This window comes from Chelonoidis abingdonii, chromosome 1, assembly GCF_003597395.2.
Source record: "Chelonoidis abingdonii isolate Lonesome George chromosome 1, CheloAbing_2.0, whole genome shotgun sequence".
In the NCBI taxonomy this organism is placed as follows: Eukaryota; Metazoa; Chordata; order Testudines; family Testudinidae; genus Chelonoidis; species Chelonoidis abingdonii.
Genome location: NC_133769.1, coordinates 346,587,040 through 346,603,578, shown reverse-complemented (window position 1 = coordinate 346,603,578; position 16,539 = coordinate 346,587,040). Strand labels below are relative to the sequence as shown.

The 16,539-nt window shown below is 39.4% G+C and overlaps 1 protein-coding gene across 2 annotated transcripts in view; it reads left to right on the top strand.

Annotated features, from left to right (window-relative positions):
• The first annotated feature begins 486 nt into the window (after positions 1–486).
• Positions 487–16,539, top strand: part of PIWIL4 (piwi like RNA-mediated gene silencing 4) — a 70,469-nt gene continuing 54,416 nt past the window's right edge. Inside the window, exons 1-10 of one of the 2 annotated variants that reach the window (XM_032762858.2) lie at positions 708–895; positions 2,162–2,267; positions 2,855–2,980; positions 4,728–4,942; positions 7,346–7,467; positions 9,469–9,549; positions 9,996–10,193; positions 10,913–10,963; positions 11,590–11,701; positions 13,942–14,065. In XM_032762858.2, coding sequence (XP_032618749.1) covers positions 806–895; positions 2,162–2,267; positions 2,855–2,980; positions 4,728–4,942; positions 7,346–7,467; positions 9,469–9,549; positions 9,996–10,193; positions 10,913–10,963; positions 11,590–11,701; positions 13,942–14,065 — 1,225 coding nt within the window. In that variant the 5' untranslated portion in view covers positions 708–805. Of the gene's footprint in view, positions 896–2,161; positions 2,268–2,854; positions 2,981–4,727; positions 4,943–7,345; positions 7,468–9,468; positions 9,550–9,995; positions 10,194–10,912; positions 10,964–11,589; positions 11,702–13,941; positions 14,066–16,539 lie in introns of both variants that reach the window. The other variant, XM_032762859.2, reaches the window with a different exon arrangement.

The following is a 16,539-nucleotide window of genomic DNA, read 5'->3' as shown; positions in this document are numbered from 1 at the left end:
CAATGTGAGGTGGCTTTGTCACAGTGTAACATCTGACTCAGGAAGCAACTGTGTCATGACATTACATGTCACTTCCAAGGTGATTCTTTGGTGACCATGACATTGCACCATGGGTCACGGCTGTGATGTCATGCTGTGCCCTGGTATTGCCTGCAGTATAGTTCCCCCACCTGTCTCTGCCTTTCCTGCTATGGCTCTGTATGGCTGCCACCTGCCCAGGACTCTCCCTAACCCCACCCTTGGGGCCGCCTCCACATGGAGAAGGCCCCACTGCCCTGCCGCAGGGGGCTGCCGAACCCTGGCAACAGCCTGCCCCCGGAGGTGTCACGCGGATTCAACACTCCCCCGGCCCGAACGCTGTCGTATTACTGAGGGGGCGTGGCTTGCAGGGGCTCGCGCGCCTACTCTAGAGCGGGCGTGTTATTGCCGCTGGAGGGGCGTGGCTTTCCGTAGTGTCACGTGTGTGTGGAGGAGCGCGGGAAGCGCGTGGGCGGCTGCGGGCGGGGTTGGTGAGCACGCGGAGAGAGGCCCTGAGGCGCTTCTGGATATTCAGGCGGGCGGACCCGGTGTTTCCCCGTCTGTCGCAGCCCCTGCGGTTCGTCATGGCCCCCCGCCCGCACTAGAACCCACGCGGAGCCGGTTCCGTACCCGCCCCGTGATGCCCCAGCCCAGCCTCGCGGTGACCCAGCAGCGGGCTGGGATAAACGCGCGGTGGTAACGGCCCCGCCCCAGGCAGCGTATTTCACACCCTCGTGTCTGTGTGTTTCCTGCTCACAGGGCGGCGCGCGGTGCATCTGCGAGGGAAATGACCGGGCGAGCGCGGGTCCGAGCGCGGGGACAGGCCCTCACGGGCTCCACCGGCAGCGGGGGGCAGCCGGGCTCCCCACGGCGGCCGGTGCGTACTTCGTGTCCGTGACGTGCTCCGTGTCCTCTGACCCGGCCTCCAGTGTGTCCTCCTTGTGGGGCCGGGTCTTGTGTGTGCGTGACACTCGGGGTCGGGGCAGGTCCTGGGCTTCCTGTTCCGTGCTGTCTGTTCAGGTTCATTCCTGTCCCTGACCACCAGGGTGGTAGCTGAACACTGCCTTGCTCATCAGTGACAGCGGTCACCCCTTCCTCCCCCCATTGGGGGTAAAATGTGTCACTTCCCCAGTGGCCCCCAATCACCCATGTGTGGGGTATAGGTATCTGAGCCAGAGAGTGGAAACTGGTTTTTGTAGCTGTTGACACTGAGTGCGAATTGAGGGCCAGCACCATTTCATTCCTTCATGTGACTGAATTTATCTTTTTGGCTTAATCACTGAAATAGAGTCTAATATAACTTCCTTTAATGGCAAGAAATACAAAAATATTCACGCTTTTGTGCAGCTTATCTTCTTTTCTTCTTGAAAGACACAAACTATGAAATTGTACTATGAATATTGCCTGCTTTTAACTGACATTGCAAAACTGGCCTACATTTAAAGTCAAATTAATAGTCTTTCAGGACAATTTGTCCACGTGCCCCTTCTGTCCTGCCACTCTGCATTTAGTTTTTATAATAGAGAACAAGTGAAAAAGGCCTGCCTTATCAAGAAGGGGTGACATCTATCATTCAAAACTAAGCACCAAAATTGTTTTCTTTTGACTCAGTATTTTTGTGATGTGGATAAAATACTAAAGAAAAAGATCTCTTGTTATTAACATCCCTTGAAAAACCTGAATAATGCTGTTTCTTAGAGTGAATTTTCTTAGTGTTCGTGAATTGAAGATTTTTAAGTAGTAGGCAGGTTGTCTTTGTTTCTAGTGTTTGGTACATTTCTGTTGCTTCTGTCTGAGCAGGTTTCTGCATGACATGATCTCAGTTCACTAAAGCTGTGATTCAGCAATCTATCTTAATCAGGAAAGTGTTTAAGGATGGGGGACTTCTGCACAGGCTTAAAGTTAAATATGTGGTGGGGATAATGTTATCTCTATTCTGTAATAGCTGCCTCTGTCCTATGCAGTATTGAAATTTCTTTACAGTATCACCTGTGCTGTACGTGGTGACTTTCAGCAGTGAAATTTCATCTCTTCCATGAGAACATGTATCATATTATTAGGACAATGGGCTATCTACAGAGTAACTATTTTGGTAACTAAGCCATTTTCCATCTTACGGACATCCTTTATCCATATCTCATAGGATTGTTCTAGAAGTGATAAGCCTGTGGCTCTTAGGACTCCACAATCTGAGAAAGAAGCCTCAACTTCCTGTGGCCACAGGGAAACAACAAAACTTACTCAGCGATGTAAGAGGGCAACTGCATTATTTACTTTGAAAGCTCTTGAAGGCAGGGACTATCTATTTGTTCTCTGTTTGTACAGGGCATAGCACAATAGTTTTGGTCCATGACTGAGGCTCCAGGTTCTAGTAGAATACATATTAATAATGGGTAATGTATTTTATTATTAACTACTATAGCTTGTTTTCTAAGTGAATGTATTAACATGTATTAGGAAATTATAAGCCGGATGAAGTATATAAATGAGTTGCAAGTCTTGTATAAAAATAAGGAATTTATTTTTTAAACCACTTTAAGAATAAGGTGCTGTTAATACTGCTGTGACAATCATGTGGTAGCTCAGGCTCTGGTTATTAAAAAGTGATTTTGCATCTCATTATTACATATTTTATGTGCTGCTGTCCAAATAAAATCCAGTTAAACATATTCCGGTTATGTAGCCTAATTCTTGCTATTAGGATGACAAAAATTGAAGGATAATAGACTGAAGGCTATAAAACTACCTGTGTCCAAATTTATGAATTCTTAAGTTATTTTGCTGGATTTGCAGGGAATGAATAAATTTTACAGTTCTTCCTATGTTTCTGTTCAAGATGGCCTTTCTGCTGGGGCTTCTGGATGCACACTGCTGGAGAGAGGGGGAAAGACCCGGTGTAACTTTCAAGATTTGGGAATAAATACTAGAGAGACCATGGCACACGTGAAAGACTGTAAAACAGGTAGAGTAACTCCATTTCCTTCAGTTTAGCCTTGCCTTCTAAGGGTCTGATTTGGGGAGGTGCTAAGTACCAGTAGTCCATAGATTTTAGCGAGTTGCAAGAGCTCCCTGTCTTCAGCAGCAAGCCCATAGTATTTGGTTAATACATGAGAACATGAAAATATGCTGAGAGTCCTTAACTTGGAGCTGAGGTTGCTCCTTACCTCAGAATTTGTTTTCAGCCGCTTACAGGAGTTTCCAGTTATCAAGAGAATGTTCAGAGATGTCTAATTTTTGACATGTAAATTCTCTTTGTGTTACTTGTATGATATATTTCAACTTTCTTGGCTTCTGAAGTTAAGCTTCTCTGACATAACACAATACATTTTGCATTAGTACTTCTGGCAGGTGCTCTTGATCTGGTGAATCTGAGGGATTAATATATCTAACCAGAGAAAATCTTTATCTTAGTTTTAAAAAAAGAATAGAATAAACGTGGCTTCTGTAGTAAGATGTGGAATAAATGTTTCTTGTATTTGTTAAATGAAGTATTAAGAAACCAATTCAAAGATTGACTTTCAACATTGTTCAAAATCAAGAATATTGTCTATCAAACAAGGAGAGCATTTTGATTTTATTTTTTCACAGAAAAATGTAGTCTCTGCTAAACAAAAAATTCCACTAGAATGGAAATGTGGTCTTATGGATGTGGCAAAGGACTGGGAGTCAGATCTGTGTTCTGTTACTGAATCTGTCACTTACTATTTGTGTGACTTTATGTAAAATACTTATAAAGCCTCCTGTGCTTAAGTCTTCTCATCTATAAAATGGAGTTAACAGCACTCTACTTCATAGGGGTATTGTCTGGCTTAATATTTAAGTGCTTTGAGATCCTTGGATGGAATATAAAACAGAATTAAACAGTATTATTTCTTAGTCAGATGTTAGAATGCATTTCAAGTATAACTGGGATGAGTGAACATTTTAGGAAAAAATCAGCTACATCATTGTGGTGTACTGTTTTATTATACTGCAAAGCAGGTTGAGTTTACAGTTAAAAGCAAACTTGCGCTGCCTAACTACAGTGACTGCATTTATGTGTGTCATGCTTTGTCTGGAATATAAAAGATGGTAGTAATAAGTATTTTATGGAAATTGCTTTTTTGAGGGGGGGAGAGAGAGAGAGAGGGAAAGAGAGCAGTCTGACCTAACCCTTACAAGCTGACATGAGCAGGGTTCCTTAGTTATGTCTCCAGAACAGTACACATTGGGGCATCTCTCTGTGTGTAACCTGGTGATTGGTCATAAGTCTAGTCTTCATGATCCTTCAAAATAAGAAATCAAAGGCTGGTTACACCCCCTCTTACGCCTCCCACATTTATTTGGAGCTGTATTATTATTTATTTTGACAGGTCTGGTATGTTTGCCAGTCACCATCAAATAGTTAATTGGGAAAAATAAACTAATCTTTAGTGTATTTTTGTAAAATAACGTATGTTGACAGTGGGAAATTACTTTTTCTAGCCCATCTGTATCATTTTATGTTTCGTTAGACATTGTGTTCCATCTACTTGTATTGATGCTGGTAAAGCATTCATTTTGATTGACTTGCGTTTGTATTTTGATGACTTTCTTGTCAAAAAGATCTTAGTGTTGTTTCTTAAGTTTACTGAGCAATAAAGTATCGCCTGTAATTACGTAATATGATTTAAATATTTTTGATAGTAATATTTGTCTTAAAAGAAATAAACTTACTTATCTGTTTTCAGGCTTCAGTGGAATTCCAGTGAAAGTGATCACAAACCTATATAGCTTAGGCTTGCCTAGGGAATGGCAGCTTTACCAATACCATGTAACATTTAATCCAGAGTTGGAATCAAGGCGCCTGCGCCTTGCTTTGCTTTACAGCCATACCGAACTTCTTGGAAAAGCCAAAGCATTTGATGGAGCCATCCTTTTTCTTTCTCAAAAGCTGGAAAATCAGGTGAAGATAAGCCCTGTGCACTTTTACATTACCACAAAGCCAAAGTCATTTTAATTATGACCTTTGTGTTGGCAGGCTGAAACTATCCCCTCCCCAAAACCTTTTCTTTTATTTGTTTAAAAGAGTTCAAATAATTTGGTGACCAAGCCATCTCCTCTTATCTGAAGATTGGTGTTGGCAACATCTACTGCCTGAGGGGATGCTTTAGTGAGCTAAACACTAAGATTGAAATAACAGGATCAATTTAGTTCATCATCCTGCAAGGTAGATATATTGAATTCCTTGGATTTTATTGTATGTGGATCTTTAAAAAATGAGGCTTGTCCACTTTGTGAGAACACTAAAGATGGCACTGTAATGATGTCCTTGGCCAAAATTCCCCTGGCCACCAACTTCTGATGTGTAGAGTTTTACATGCTGATTGTCTTATCTGACTTCTCTCCTTCTACCCAGAGGTGCCTGCATTTCATTAGTGCTGCATGTATGCATACATTTTGGCAATCTTTAATTGAGCATAGCTCCCATTTCAACTGTTTATGTCTGCTAAGCTAATAGAGGGTTTCAGTTGTTGTCAGTGGCTACCGGTGTGATACTTTGCTCTTGTTCGATGATAATAAATTAGCTGGGTGCGTGTTCCCTGTGTGTGCTGTCCCAGCTCTGCGCAGATAGCTGACACAGCAAACCCTGAGAGAACCCCCAAAGACCACAGACTCTAGTAAGGTACAAAGGAACCCGAGCCAGATTTATTGTCAAACAAAGCACAGTAATAGTTTCCTATAGACTCTACAAGACATACTATGAATTTGTACCCCCTGGCAATGAACCGGCTCAGTCAGTGGCGGGACTTTCCACTGCCCCCTAGGTCAAACAAAGGCCTGGTCTACACTACGCTGTTAAACCGATTTTTAACAGCGTTAAATTGATTTAACGCTGCACCCGTCCACACTACACTGCTCTTTATGTCGATTTAAAGGGCTCTTTAAATCGATTTCTGTACTCCTACAAAACGAGAGGAGTAACGCTAAAATCGATATTACTATATCGGATTAGGGTTAGTGTGGACGCAAATCGACGTTATTGGCCTCATTATTTTACAGTAGCTACCCACTGTGCACCGCTCCAGAAATTGATGCTAGTTTTGGTCCATGGATGCACACCACCGAATTAATGTGCCTAGTGTGGACGCACACAATCGACTTTATAATATCTGTTTTATAAAATCGGTTTAAGCTAATTCAAATTTATCCTGTAGTATAGATGTAGCCAAAGATGTGCACTTTGGGACCTTCTTTTATACAGTTTACTCATCCCTACTGATGTATTGAAGTACAGCCCCTTGGTTCATTAGGGTGCTGTCTCCCCTCTGATCATGTTGTTTCAGACAAACAGATCTATCCATCACACTGTCCTGTCTCTAAGATGCACCTGCCTGTTCCTTGTTATGTCTATGGAATGTCCTTGTATCGGGCTGTCCAGGTGTCATCTTGGCAGAAGTTCCTCTTATTAGCACTTGAATGTGAATGCATCTGCTTCTAACAACCCTCTTTTCGCCATCTTCTCTGAGTGAGGCCTGCCTCTGGCTCACAGCCAAGCTTTTGCTTAGCAATGCGTGGAAGTACTTTGGTTCAGGCCTCAGACTGGGCCTCTGACATAAGAGTTTGTTTCAGGGCCTCATCTTACTACATCAGTTTCCAGGTTTGTCAATCTAACACTTTTCAAAGCTTGAAAATACAATATGTTTTTAAAAAGGTAGAAAAAGACAGAACTGTGGGGTACAATTCTTTATTTTCTGGGGCTTCACATAGCACACTGAGCTGTCTTCACTTTACCATATTAAAATTGCTGTTGCACTTCAGTTGTATTTCTCAGTGTTTGGTGGCCTTACAAGCATTGCTCAGTCTCAAGTTTTTAGTAACATTGCTAGTGTTCCAATAGTCTGCAGTTTGAAACATATTACTGTAACAAAAGGTGAGTAAGTGGGGGAAAAAGACTTGCAAACCAAGAAGCTGTTTAAGTGGGTTTATGGAAGAAAATGCCACAACGCTTTAGCTTCTGGGTTATGCTGTAGCAGTAGTTTTCTGGCATAGAAATAAATTTTAAATTATCAGTGACCTTTGCATTGTAGGAAAGCTCTGTCTTTGAGAGAGTAAAGATTGTGCCCATAAACACAGAGCTCTGGATATGTTGGTTGAAGGCCTGCATGCCCTGTTAATTTTTGCATTAGTTACAGTTGTGTTGTGAACATTAACTTCCTGATCCCAGAAAATCGATGGAAAGACAAATTATCTGAACAGTAATATAGGATACATTTTGGGGCAGTTAAACTTTTATAACTACTATTCTGTATTCCAGACAAGATGTGCAATGGATATTACATGTATGTGTTTTGATTTTTTTTCTTAGGTTACGGAATTAGTGAGTGTAACAAAAAGAGATGTAACGGTAAATATCACCGTTACGCTAACAAATCAGCTAGCATCAAGTTCCCCTGTATGCATTCAGTTTTTCAATATCGTCTTAAAAAAGTAAGTGGTTTTGAAAGTTTGTTTTAGATTAACTGTTAAAGATGGAGCATAAAAACATGGCCTTATAAATAAAGGTGTAAAAATTAAACTTCTAAAAAGTTGCATATCTAGTAGCATCTGACTTTTTCAGTTGTTCAAGTTGTAAAAATGTAGGTTGAAAATCTCTCGGTGTATTGTACATAGTTAAAAAAATTGTTATGAAATATTAATTGGCACAAGTAGTTATAAAGAATAAAAGTACTTCTGATGAAAGTGTTAACATAATTGTGATACTGTCATTATTTAGTAGTATTACCTATTATTAAAACTTTATGTCCAGTGTCTTGGGCAGCAGTAGTGATTTCTACTTGAATTTTGAAGATGATCAACTGTTTTGAGATTCTACACTTCCTTAACACATGAATAGCTCAATGTATGGAATTGTGTGCATTTGTTAAAGGACATGTTTTTTTCTTTTATTAGAACTATTGGAATTAATTAATTTTATTGTATTCCATAATGCAGGTGTAACTCAACTCTGTCTTAATCAAATCTCACAGCTGTGTGGCCTCATTGCCCCCATACCAAGTGTTTGTAAATCACCACCACACAGACTTTTTCACTTCACTTATCAATTGTGCATTAGACCTTTCAGTAGAATGGGGTAGTAGTAGCTACTGTTGTCCTGAACTCTTGCAGTATTTCCACTTTGTACTAAGGTATTATAGCTAATATTGGTTTCTGAACTGCCCCTTTTTTTCCTTGTGACTGTTTCACTGATATGGATGTGGTCTTTTTAATTTTTTTCTTGCACAGTAGATTGTGAGATTTACTAGATATAGTTTAATTTTCAGGTCCAAATTGCTGTCTTGAAACCTGAGCAATTTCTAGAAGATAGTTTCGTTTGAAGTATTATTCCAGGGGGAATTCTGCGCCACTGCGCACACAGAATTCATGACCTTCACAGATTTCTTTGCTTCCCTGCAGAAAAGTGACTTCTAATAGGGAAGCAAAGGGAGACTGCAAGAGTAGTCATGTGCTCTTCCCTGGCAGTGCAGACACATTAGTTCAGGTGCCCAGAGCAGCTTGTAGAGATGGGGATGAGGAGGAGGCTGGGCAGTCGTGTGTGTGTGAGAGAGACAGACATTCTGTCCCTCTCGCTTGCTATTGTGGCACGCTCAGCATGGAGGGGTAGGCATGGAGCCGGCTCTGTCCCCTCAGGCGGAGCAGAATGTAGCAGCTTGCCTGCTTAGTGAATTGTACCCATTGTTCTTAGTGAATTTCTCCCAGGAGTATAAAACAGGCGTAAAAGTTTTAAGGGTCCTTTACATTGCCAGAATGGTCTAATGAAGTCTTATTATAAAGGACAATGTGGCCTTATAAAGGCTTATGGTGCTTTAGTAATTAGAACTGTTCTAAATTTTTGGACTGAAAAAATTTCCTATCAAAATGTGCTCCATGAACTGTTTGCTACTTACCTTTCTGGAGATGGTCAGTAGCCAATATAAATTGAGTTTGATTCCCCAACCCTCACTTGCTCTTCAGTTGCCTATGATGTAACAGTGAGCATATGGCTGCATATATTTGTGTTGACTAATAATTCAAAGTAAAGGGTCAAACCTAACTACATTACTATTAGAGAAAGGAGGTTTGGGGATTTCCTCCCATGCTCCCCACTCCCATTCTCCATCCATTATATTGTAATTTAAATAAGTTACCAAAATAATTGAAACTAGCGTGATTATATTGTGTTAGTTTAACAAATGAAATATGCAGAATTTTGTGGAATTTTAAAATATTGTGAGCAGAATTTTTAATGTTTTTGGCACAGAATTCCCCTAGGAGTAAAGAATATAGCTAGATTTGAGACTTGCGTTGTGAGTTCAGCTTCTGTTGTGTATTTTGTTAACTTAAAATGTAATAATCTAATAATGAGTTAAAAATCTAGTCTGAAATCTATTTTCAGTGTGTTCTCAGAATTATATTTATGTGATGTGTTGAAAAATATGCATTAATACATAGGGTTTTGAAAAAATTGTCCATGTACCAAGTTGGACGGAACTTCTACAGTCCTTCAGACCCAGTGGAAATTCCCCAGCACAAGTAAGGTTTTTGGGTTTTTTCCCCTTTTAATTCTAGAATTTTCTGATAACAGTTTATGGTAACATGTAAATTCTTTCCAGTACATCATGCTCTAGAATAGTTTTTCATGTCTGAGCTTTGTATTTGAACAGAATCTCTGCCATCACACAGAGGATTATTATTTTAATTCTTAGGATGTGCTGAATTATTAATACAAATTGCAGCAGGAACTTGGGTACAGAATCGCTACCATAAGGCAGAGCTAGGCAAACCAGTGATGATACTCTTTGTATTACCAGTGTGAGAAGAGAGAGAGGTTATACATCTTGCATGTTTGTGTACCAATAAATATGCAAAACTTAACTTCAAACACATGGCAGCTAAGATGGTGGAAGTGGACCTACGTTGTTAAATATGTGTTAATTCAAAAAGAGTTATTTTAAATATTTTTCTTTGCATTCCGTAAGACTGACTCTTTGGCCAGGATTTGCTGTTTCCATTACACAGTTTGAGAACAGAGTGATGTTAAGTGCTGACGTGAGCCATAAAGTCCTTCGCAGTGAGACTGTTCTGGAATTCATGACAAGTCTGTATACCAGAATTGACAGCGCGTGCTTCATACAAACCTGTGAAAAGGAGCTGATAGGACTTATTGTGCTTACAAGGTAAAGACATCACTATTTATTTTGCTGTTCTGTTGACTTAGGTGTCCTGTCAACTAGAACCATTAGTACATAATGACTTTTTGCACTTCTTTCTACTTAAAAAGTCATAGTCCATGTTAAAACTTGTAGTGGTTTTTTGTGTCATTCATAAACTAAGTATTCATGAGGCAGAAGATGGCTGTTTGTTAAGGATTATAGGTGTATCTTGCAGTAGAAAGATCTGCAAAAGCAGGAGAGCATGAAAGAAATCTGGGTATCCCACGAAGAGGACAAATGTGGAGGTGGAGAATGTATGTGGGGGAGAGCTGCTAGTTTTTGTTGCTATTAGCTTGGTTTGGGAGGATATTGTAGACACGTCCAGGTCACAAGGATATTTACCTCACGTAGGAGTGCATTGGGTGTCTCCCACCAGAAAAAGAAACTCCTATAGGAAGTATCTTTAAGAGGGAGCCTCCTTATCACAGTATTGCTGCCCTTTGAAGGGGCAGTGGGCCATCAGTTTTCTCCCCTAGCTGTGTCTTTATTGTCTCTAGAAGATTGAGCTGGCCATTACTGACCCTTCCCCCTGCATGATCCTCCTGTTGTGTGGGAATTGGATTGGGAGAAGCCAAAAAAAACCAGCAGAACCTGGATTTGTACAGGACTTCGATTTCTTTTGCCTGCTACATGTACCACAGTGTGACTCTTATCTTTCTTTTTTTATTCTGATTTTTAAACAGAGTCTTCTGGGGTCTGATGTTGGGCCACTGTTCAACCCCACTTGGGGCTAGGTAGCACACCATTTTAGACTGTTTTCTCTCACAGTTTGGATTGCTCTTGCGGCACCTCTTCCTTCTGGCCTGGAAGGAGTGATGGATATGTACTTCTTGAATTTGATGACTTCAAAGCTTGCCCACTGATCCTGCAAAGACATATGCATGTCATTATTTTTAGGGTGCTGTGAGTAATTCTGGTGGCCTCAATGGGAATACTTGCAGTAGATAAAAGTAATGCATGCACGTCTTTGCTGATTTGGAGCCTTAGACTTTTTTTAAATATAATTCAGTGTAGTTAAAATTATTTCCAAGTTATTGGAGTAAATATGTATCTGCTGGTACATGTATGTTAAAACTGTCTTTTGTAAATTAATCAGTCTGCTTTGCAGTAATATTTGATAAGATTTTTTAAAAAGGTTTTTATTGTACTACTGAAAATTCATTAAAGGTGCAAGCTTTATCCTTTGAGAAAATATAGAAGACAGTATCACATACAACTGATATTTGTTGTGTCATTCTAAGCTTCCCCTCTACATACATCCAAATGGGCAAGTCTCTATACTGGAAAAGACTTATGACTATACCACACTTAAACAGGCCAAGCAATTAAATCCCCTCACTTTTATTGTGCATTTTCCCAGATATAACAATAAAACCTACCGTATTGATGATATTGACTGGTGTGTGAAGCCAACGGACACATTTCCAAAACGTGATGGCACTGAAATCTCTTATGTTGATTATTATAAGCAGGTAGGTTAAAAACTAGGAAACTGTTACAAAATAATATAATTTTTTTTGATTGTGTGGTTGCTTCTGAATGTACTAGCGCTGTAATTGTGGCAAGTGTGACCAAAGTTTTCTATGTTAAACACAAAAACGGAACCATTTTTAGTAGTATGATGTACATTGGAAATACAGTACTGTTACATTTGGATATTTAAAATTACTTTTACTAATAGACTCTGGTAACTCTTTGCTAGATTCTAGGATGAGGAACTGTTTGTAAAGTGTTTTGAAGATGAAATAATTCTTTAAGTATGAAATATTATTAACAGCATTCTGTATATTAGAGTGTTCGGCTTAACCTTTTATGAAAAGTAACAGAACTTTAACTTGTTCCATTGTCTTAAAGTATTCTCAGGACAGAGTGCTGTAAGTAAGTGCTTGGCAAGTAAGAGCAAACATTGCTCCATCCATAAACATACATGCATAAAAAATAAGTTACAGTGAAATCCTAAGAATAATGATGTTTCACACTTACGTGGTACTTACAGATTTGAGATACTTTATGAACATTAATAAAATCATGAGTACACTTAGAGTGTGGCAAAAAGCATTTTCACACTCATCACTACTATATTGCATGGTGTATTAGAAGTAATTTTAAATATCTAAAAATATTTAAATATCTAAAAATATATAAAAATCTATATTTCCAATGTACAATAAGACTAGAAATAGTCCCTTTTTGTGTTTAGTATGCTTCAAAGCACATAAAAGTGCTATATGGAAAAAATCTGCTCATACTCCAGATGCTGCATGTACAATACACATTAAAAGGGGTTGTATTTCATTAGTTCCAGTGCTGGAAACACAACTTTACAGTAGTTAAAATGCCATTGTTATCTATCTTTGCCCTTGTTCATATGTTTAAGGGCAGGCTTACGTTTGGTCTTATTGCAGGCATCCTATCCTAATCATATTTTGAGACATTAGATTGAGGTAAAGTATTGCTGCTTTTCATTTAAAGGTTTAATTAGGCCAAAAGATAAAATTGGGACTGTTACATTTGTTGGGTGCATTTGGCCTTGTACCTTCAAATATAGTCTTCCTGAATGATCTTATTGTTAGTGCCAGAGTAAATCCAGTACTCCACTGATTTCTGTGGAGTTGCTCCTGATTTATACTAGTATAACTGATAACAGAATCTGGCCTTTCATTCTAATTATTGATGCAGATGTATAAAGTAGCTAGCTAGTCAGATACCTCCCTTTTTGTCTACAGGTATAAAGTCCCTCTATGCATTTTGATTCAATTTTCTCCTTTGTTAGTGTCTGAGTTGTATTGGAAGTGATAGTGAATTAGAACCTCTGTCTTTATAATATGAACTGGTTCTTTACAGATACAAGAAAATACAGAAAGGTAGGGATTGGCATGTTATGCAGAGAAGACAATACTTCATTCTTATCCCTTTTGGTTGGCCAGGAATCACTTTCAGTGGAAGCAAAAGATTATTCTACATACATGTGGAAACCAGAAAAGGAATATAGTAGCTGATGGTGGTGGCAGCATGAGAACAATAACAGAAAATGTCGTACAAGAAAACTTAAGATTGTGTACTGCTTTGTACCTTGTGTAGGTATTTAGACCTGTGTAAAATATTAGTCATTCCTATTTGGTAGCGATTAACACTCAGTGGAATAAGGCCCAGTATCTTTCCAGAAAGTAGTTTTGAGTGATGTTAGAAGCACAGGATAAAAACATAGAGCCAGATTCTCAGTGTACTGGACCCTACTCTCTGCCTTCCCCATAATCCTGGGGGCTGTTTTTGACAACTGGTGCAATTTAGAACAGGCTCAGGCCTGTTGTGAATTATGTCGAATTAGCTGTGGTTCCTGAGGATCCATCCCCTGAGCTGTGGATGGCTGAAGCACTGCCTGTTTTGGTTCATGCACTATATGCCCTATACATCGGGAGAGTAAGGAATAACTGGTTTAGAGGTATCTGCCAGTTTTACCATACAAGAATTCCTCTAGACAAGAGGAATCCCATGTGGTTGGAAAAGTCTGCTTTCCTTCCCTTTTGTACCTCCAGATTGGGGGAATGCATGTATCTCTATATGTGGACAAGATTATTTTGGTCTTTATTGTACAGCCCAAAACACAGCCACTGGAATAGCTTGCAGCTTATGAGCAGATTTGACTAATTATCTGGAACGTGGTACAGTGTCTCCTGATTAATCTTTTCCTCAATAATATTTCACCTTACAGCAGTATGATATAGTCCTGACTGACCTAAATCAGCCTATGCTGGTTAGCCGATTGAAAAGTAAGCAGAATAGCACTGTTGAACCACGTGTTGTCCACCTGATCCCTGAACTGTGCTATCTAACAGGTAAATCACGCTTAACTTATAATTCTTGTCTGATCCAGCAGCCAAGTAATGTAGTCTGACAGCAAAAGAGGGCAAGGAGCACTTGGAATGGTATTTACTACGCAAAATGACAGTATATTAAACTTACTCTGACTCAGTATGATGGGGGAAGCATGGGGCAGAACCAGACCCGGCTGCTGAAGAGACCAGCTCCTTAGTTTGTGTCATATGGAAACTGCACTAGGACCTCTGAGGGTATGTCTACACAGCATTTGAGAGCGAGCCTCTCAGCCCGGTTGATAGACTCAGACTTGTGGTAGTTCTGTAAAAATGGCTGTTTGACGTTGCAGCTTGGACTGGAGCTCTGGTTCTGAAGCCTAGAGAGGAGGCATGCTCGGAGACCTGCTGCTGTGGGCTGTGTAGACGTACCTTTAGATTCAACTTGGGATGGGGCTGGGGAGACCCAAGCACTTCTAATACTGCAAAGTCCTGGGTTAATTAAGGAGAGAAATATCACAGACACCAGTATCCCCCCACTGCCCCTAACACGAGAGGTTTTCCTTACGCCATTCAGGGTCCCTGTGTTGGGGGTAGGGGCAGTGAGTATCTAATGAGGTGATAGAGACAAGTAACCCTCACACGATTAAACAATAATAATACCATTTATTTAAATATTTTTGGATGTTTTCTACATTTTGAAATATATTGATTTCAATTACAACACAGAATACACAGTGTACAGTGCTCATTTTATATTTATTTTTATTACAAGTATTTGCGCAGTAAAAAGTCTTTTTAGTTCACCTCATACAATTACTGTAGTGCAGTCTCTTTAGCATGAAAGTCGAACTTACAAATGTAGAATTATGTACAAAAAAACTGCATTCACAAATAAAACAACGTAAAATTTTAGAGCCTGCTAGTCCACTCAGTCCTACTTCTTGTTCAGCTAGTCACTCAAACAAATAAGTTTGTTTACATTTGCAAGAGATAATGCTGCCCGCTTCTTGATTACAATGTCACCTGAAAGTGAGAACAGGCTTTCTCGTGGCAATGTAGTAGCCATAGTTGCAAGATATTTACATGGCAGATGAACTAAAGATTCATACGTCCCTTCGTGCTTCAACCACCATTCCAGGGGACATGCATCCATGCTGATGACTGGTTCTGCTTGATAACGATCCAAAGCAGACCGTGTGGACTGACGCATGTTCATTTTTATTATCTGAGTCAGATGCCACCAGCAGAAGGTTGATTTTCTTTTTGGTAATTCAGGTTCTGTAGTTTCCGCATTAGAGTGTTGCTCTTTTAAGACTTTTGAAAGCAAGCTTTGCACCTTGTCCCTCTCAGATTTTGGAAGGCACTTCCAATTCTTAAATCTTGGGTCAAGTGCTATAGTTATCTTTAGAAATCTCACATTGGTACCTTTGCGTTTTCTCAAATCTGCTGTGAAAGTGTTCTTAAAATGAACAACATGTGCAGGGTCATCATCGGAGACTACTATAACATGAAATATATGGCAGAATGTGGGTAAAACAGAGCAGTGGACGTACAGTTCTTCCCCAAGGAGTTCAGTCACAAATTTAATTAATGCATTATTTTTTTTTAAAGAATATCAGCATGGAAGCATGTCCTCTGGAATGGTGGTCAAAGAGGGAAGGGGGATACAAATGTTTATCATATCTGGCAATGCCTGCTACAAAAGTGCCATGCAAATGCCTGGTCTCACTTTCTGGTGACATTGTAAATAAGAAGAGGGCACCATTATCTCTTGTAAATGTAAACAAACTTATTTGTCTTGGTGATTGGCTGAACAAGAAGTAGGGGACTGAGTGGACTTGTAGGCTCTGAAGTTTTACATTGTTTTGTTTTTGAGTGCAGTTATGTAACAAAAAAATACACGTTTTAGGTTGCACTTTCATGACAGATTGCACTACAGTCTGTACTTGAATGAGGTTAATTGAAAAATACTATTTATTTTATCATTAAGTGCAAATATTTGTAATAAAAAATAATATACAATTTGATTTCAGTTACAACACAGAATACAATGTATATGAAAATGTAGAAAAACATCCAACATATATAATCCATTTCAATTGGAATTCTATTGTTTAGCAGTGCGATTAAAACTGTGATTAATCGCAATTAATTTTTTTTAGTTAATCGCATGAATTAACTGTGATTAATCAACAGCCCTAAACAGTTATTTAACTTAAACTAGAAACAGGAGCCTATATGAGCTATGTGTAGGTATGTGTGTGCTTGGGCAATTGCTTACCCTCACTGTTTGTTTCCTAATTTGTAAAATAAGGATAAATAATATCTGTCATACAGGTATTTTGAGAGGCTTAATTGGCTAGATCTTATTTTGATTTAAAACAGTTGTAAATCAGGAGCAACTCAGTTGAAGTTGATAGGTTTACACCTGTGCAAGATCAGAATTAGGACCCTGGTGATCATATAGTGCTTTGAAAATGTAAAATGCTACATAA